Raw genomic sequence first — 5,766 nt, 5'->3', positions numbered from 1 at the left:
ACCCCACGACAGGGTGCTGCATCTATACCATCATGATCAGCACTACGATGTCATCACTTCCATGTGTGCTTTTTATGGCTGTAGCCATTACTGCGAACGCTGCAACAAACGTTACGACCATCCCGAAAACCATCCCTGCACCAAGGAATACCGCTGTCACCGCTGCCTCCACTCTAGCTATTGCGGACCCCAGGAAGAGCACGGGATCGCTTGCTTGACATGTCAAGGTTGGTTCCCCAATCCAACGTGTTACACCCGACATCTCCAGTCACCGTCAGAGGTAAAACCCAGCGCCTGTCAATTGATTCACAGGTGCCCGAACTGTTTTCAGCTGGTCTGCGTCTTGGAGACCCCCATGGTTCACCACGAGTGCTTCGATGAAGAACATCCCTGCTTGGTGTGCCGAGAACCCATGACCCCAGATCATCGCTGTTACGTGACGGCTCTCCGTGAAGAAAACGAGGAGGAGGAAGAGGAAGAGGTGGAGGGAGAGGAAGCGGAGAAGGAGGGGGAAGAGGAACAACATCACGTATGAGACGACGTCCAATACGCGCTCTACGATTTTGAATGCATGCAAGACACGGGGGGAACACATTCCAAATTTGTGCGTGGTGCAACTAGGATGTGGACGTTGCATCAGTGAAGTGAGCAAGGACTTGTGCGAACACTGTCCATGGAGAGAAGAAGGGTATGGTCCCAGCCGTGAGATCATGTTTCGAGGCCCCACCACGCGACATGATGTGTGTGTGTGGTTGACCACGTTGTCTGAAATACCCAAGAAGAAGCCCAACCCAGAGGAAGAGGAGGGCAGCACACGCAAGGGGACAACAGCCCACCTGGGGAAAAAAAGAAAACGGGATGGCACCCCCTCAAGAAAGGACGCTTCCAAACGTCAACGACATGCATCACCCCAGCAGGAGGCGGAGGAGGTGGAAGAAGTGGAAGAGGTGGAAGAGGTCATGGAAGTGGAGAAAACAAAGAAGCCAAAGAACAAGAACACCCCCTGCCATACAGTCCCGAAAGAGGATCGCATTTATGTGATGGCCCACAATGCACGATCCTATGATTTACACTTAGTCCTGAAGGGTCTGTCCCCCCTCCTGGTGACACTCCCCACCAAGATTCGACATGGCCAACAAATTTTGCAGATGACCTTGGGACGGCTGTGTTTCGAAGACAGCTTAAATTTCATCCCTTACCCCCTGAAAGCCTTTCCCAAGAGCTTTGGGCTGATAGAAATGAAGAAAGGGTACTTTCCACACTTTTTCAATACGAGAGTCAACCAGACCTACAGAGGTCCCTATCCACCAGCCCTCACGTACGATCCCGATGGCATGTCTCCCGCGGAACGCACAGCCTTCCTCCAGTGGCATACCCAAAAAGTGCAAGAAGGAGCCTTGTTCGACTTACAAGAAGAACTTTTAGCTTACTGCCAGAGCGATGTGGACATTTTGAGACGGGGATGCGCCGACTTCCGACAGAACGCCATCCACTCGGTGGGTATGGATCCCTTTGTGGAAACGATGACAGCTGCAGCGTTCACCATAAAATCCTTCCGAAAACACGACCTGAAACCCAATACCATCGCCATTCTTCCACCTCAAGGCTACCAACCCAAGAGAAACTATTCCCAGGCCTGTATGCACTGGCTCCACTATCTGATGGAAACGGACCCCCATCTGCACCTCCAGCACGCCAGAAATGGCGGTGAAAAAGAGTTCACGTGTGGAGAGGGCCAACATCGGTACAGCATGGATGGGTACGATCCAGCGACAGGCACCATCTACGAATTCCTTGGCTGTTTCTGGCATGGGTGCCAGGTCTGTCACAAGACCCAACGTGGAGAACCGCATCCTATTCTGAGTTCGTCGTTGGGAGCCCGTTACACCGACACCCACTACCGCTTGAGTCTCTTGAGTCAACACCCTGAGGTGAAACGGATCGTCACCCTGTGGGAGCATGAGTTTATGAAAATGCAACGGGAGGACTCCGCTCTACGTGCTTTCTTGCAGGGACCACACTGTAGTCACGTCCCTGGGCCGCTCAACCCTCGCGACGCCTTCTATGAAGGACGCACCAATGACACGCGATTATGCTACGAAGCCCAAGAAGGTGAAACCATCAAGTACATTGATATTTGTTCCCTTTATCCCTACATTTGTAAGACCGGAGCGTTTCCCACGGGACACCCGACCCTTCTCCATCAACCCCCTGTGGGCACGTTGTTTGAACTGAAAGGCCTGATCCAATGCCGTGTCCTACCCCCGAAATGGCTCTACCATCCGCTACTGCCTTACAGATCGGGTGGCAAACTGCTCTGTCCTTTGTGCCGTACGTGTGCCAATACCCGGTCAGACTCCCCCTGCGAGCACACGGACGAAGAGAGGTCATGGGTGGGGACGTACGCCACCGTAGAACTCCAGTAAGCCGTGAAGAAGTATGACTACCGGGTGCTTCAGATCTACGACGTTTGGCATTTTGACACCTTTGCACAGCATGACCCCGACACCCAGCAAGTGGGACTCTTTGACACTTACATCGATCGACATTTCAAGGAGAAGCTCAAAGCCAGCGGATACCCCGAAGGATGTACGGATCACGACGCTTACATCCAGGAGATCTACGACAAAGAAGGCATTGGGTTGGACAAGGACCGCATCGAAAAAAATCCAGGACGTCGCACGATTGCCAAGATGCAACTGAATTCGCTCTGGGGCAAGTTTGGGCAACGGGTAGACTACAGTCAGAACGTCTATATGAACGATCCTGTACAGTACTTTGCCTTGTGGAGGGATGACCGCAATACCATCGAGGATGTGACCGTTGTCAACGAACACATGGTTGAAGTGACCTATACCCAGCAGAAAGAATTCCAAACCCCTCATTCTCATTTCAATGTCGCCATCGCTGCTTGGGTCACCGCCCAAGCACGTCTCAAGCTGTACGAGACCCTTGCCCTGGTGGGCCGCAGGGTCTTGTACTTTGACACGGACAGCGTCATTTACATTCATCGACCCCACGACGCGAATCCAGAGCTGGGTCATTCGTTGGGTGAGTTTACGGATGAACTGGACGGAAACACCATCAAGACGTTTGTGTCAGGAGGCCCCAAAAACTATGGCTATGAGTTAATGAACCCCAGACTCGATGGAACGCGCACGACCTGCAAAGTGCGAGGGTTCACTTTGAATTACCGAAATCAACGCCATCTCAACTTTGACACCATGAAAGGACTGATACTGGGACAACGGCCTGGGAAAGAGGAGGAGAAAATCAGTTTGGATTACCCTCATCAGATCGTTCGAAAAGGACCTCGGCACGAAAACGCACTCGTGACCCGACCCACCCGAAAAGACTATTGTACCGTGTACGACAAGCGACGTGTCGTCTACGACGAAACCACAGGCCTACCTGTAGACACGCTCCCCTTTGGGTACAGAGACGACTTTCTATAATTTTTTTCATGACAGGGGATCGAAACTGAATCGACATGGACCCCTACAGAAAAAAAACGGATCGAAATCTGACCAATCCGAAGCTTGGGTTTGTTGACCAATCAGAGCCCGTGCTCGAGCCATGGTGGGCTCTGATTGGTCGAACCGAGGTTGTGCTTTCTCTCTCACGCTACAAGCCTAACCCTATGGAAAAGAAACACAAGGGTCGGTCCAGTTTGGAAAAAATGGAGACTCAGACCAGACACCGGAACGGACCAATCAGAAAGCAGGACCTCCGTGGCTTTTAATACGACCGATGCTCTCCGGTCATCACTTTTCACTGAACGGACCAAGCAACAACATCGCCCCCTCTGATTGATGTTCCTCACGTTGTGTTGGTTGTTGGCGTTTTATCTGGAAGAAACACGTGTTTGGAGAGAGTACCATCAAGTGTTGACACACCTCCGTGAAGACTTGGAAAGAAACAACAACAACAACAACGAACAGAACATCCGGACAACATCATGTCGAAACGGTTGAATGACAAGACACGAAGCGACATGAGTGGCCAAGGAAGCAGTGGAGATGGGAACGGTGACATGACTGCTGAACTGTGGGGTGAGGTGTACGACTTGCTGTGTTAAAAGATGAAGACCGACGACGCGTACGCCAAGTTACGTGCGAAGGGCGACAACCTGATGTGCGAACAGATACGTTCAAAGATGAGGAAGCTGACTGAACCCGAGAAAGGCACATCGAAGAAGACGATAAAGAAGATCCAGAAGAAAAAGACAAGCAAACCCACAGCCGTTGTGACCCCCACAGCAGCAGCAACACCCACCACCACCACCACCACCACAGCGCCAGTCCCCACCACCACCACAGCAGCAACAGCAACAACGGCTGCAGCGACAACAGACATCGAAACGATGGGGACATCCTTTTTGAAACCTGCAACGCCTGCAAAAAGACGATCACGGAAGAAATTATGTCTGAAGATCTCTCCTCAAGAACAGCTGTAAGTACCCTGCTCTTCTTTGTCTCAGTCATTCTTGATGTGATGTTGATGTTGATGTCGATGTTGATGATGACTCTACCTATTCCTATGATAAATGGACTCTGTCCTATGATTGACAGGACCCCTGATGTCAGTTCAGCCCAGTCCGTGCTAGAACAGTGGTGGGAACAAACCCCTCGGGAGCCCACCTTTTCACCGAATGCCCCTGTGACGATGGCGACGGGTGATCGTGATGATCATGAAGCGCTCAAGCTGGCCACTCTCCCTTCCATGGATCTGGACACGCTCCCCCTGCTTGAGGCTTCTTGGTCACCAGCATCCCCGGAAGATGTTCATGTCTACTCCTCAGGTACGCCCATGGTTTGCGACGATGATGATGATGTTGATGACAACGTTGACCTGGATCCTTATGGAGAAGCTCAACTCACTCCCCTACAACGCGAATGTCGAGTTTGCCGACACAACAACATGCTAAGATACATCAGTTGCAACAGCGGGCAAGTGATGTGTCATGTCTGTCGTCTGGAGCTCATAGACTGTACTTGTAGTATGTTGACCTATGACAGCATAATGACACATGATGACATGCCTATCACATCATCTGAGGATCACATCTTATGGTGATCCTCCTCTTCACTCGAAGAACTTTACAACACTTAAGCTGCAACCGTGATCAAGTGATGTGTCATGTCTGTTTCAGGTAGACCATAGACTGTACGTGTTGAACGGATGGACCTCTCACATGTTTGAGGGAGGACCACCTCTTATGGGCTTGAAGATGGAAGAGCTTGAAGATGGAAGAGGAAAACGTTGTCGCGTTATTGTTGTTGTTGTGGTTGTTGTAGGGACATGCAAAGCACTCCCTCCTCCATTGACTTTTCGTATTTCCATTGTATCTGGTTGTGATTGTTTTTTTCATGATTAAACAGTGATTGATTGAACTGACTCTTTGTGTCTTGATTGATCTCAACTCCAATAGAGTGCCGAACCGAGGGTAGAGGTTGAGTTGAGATGTCGTTTACGTTGTCTGTCCGTCTGTCTGTCTGTCTGTCTGTCTGTGCATCTGTCATGTCAGTGCACACCCAAGTGTAAAATTAAAATAAAAATAGATCAAAGAGAAAGGCCATGCTTGAAAGATCAGCTGCCTGGTGTCAGTCATTCCAGTACGCATCGATCCCCACAACCCTTCCCGTGTACCATGTCATGTCATGGATCATGCCGTGTGTCCGTCAACCCAAACACAGCTTGACGTCACGTGATGAGGTGGAGGAGGTGGAGGAGGTGGAAGCTAAGGTCATGACCTTCCGTTGAAGG

General features: G+C 50.8%; 1 protein-coding gene and 1 pseudogene across 1 annotated transcript; both read left to right on the top strand.

Moving 5' to 3' along the window:
* Positions 1 to 710: 710 nt before the first annotated feature.
* LOC139472646 (uncharacterized) lies at positions 711 to 3,742 on the top strand. Its single transcript, XM_071255113.1, has 4 exons — positions 711 to 2,112; positions 2,356 to 2,411; positions 2,496 to 2,742; positions 3,561 to 3,742. Exons 1-4 carry the CDS (start codon positions 711 to 713, stop codon positions 3,740 to 3,742), a joined length of 1,887 nt encoding a protein of 628 aa, XP_071111214.1.
* A 155-nt stretch (positions 3,743 to 3,897) lies between these two features.
* Positions 3,898 to 5,076, top strand: LOC139472822 (uncharacterized; annotated as a pseudogene).
* Positions 5,077 to 5,766: the final 690 nt, after the last annotated feature.

This window comes from Haliotis cracherodii, unplaced genomic scaffold (genome assembly GCF_022045235.1).
Source record: "Haliotis cracherodii isolate W230 unplaced genomic scaffold, xgHalCrac1.p SCAF_25, whole genome shotgun sequence".
In the NCBI taxonomy this organism is placed as follows: domain Eukaryota; kingdom Metazoa; phylum Mollusca; class Gastropoda; order Lepetellida; family Haliotidae; genus Haliotis; species Haliotis cracherodii.
Note: the sequence above shows the minus strand (reverse complement) of the source record. Positions and strands in the feature narration are given on the sequence as shown.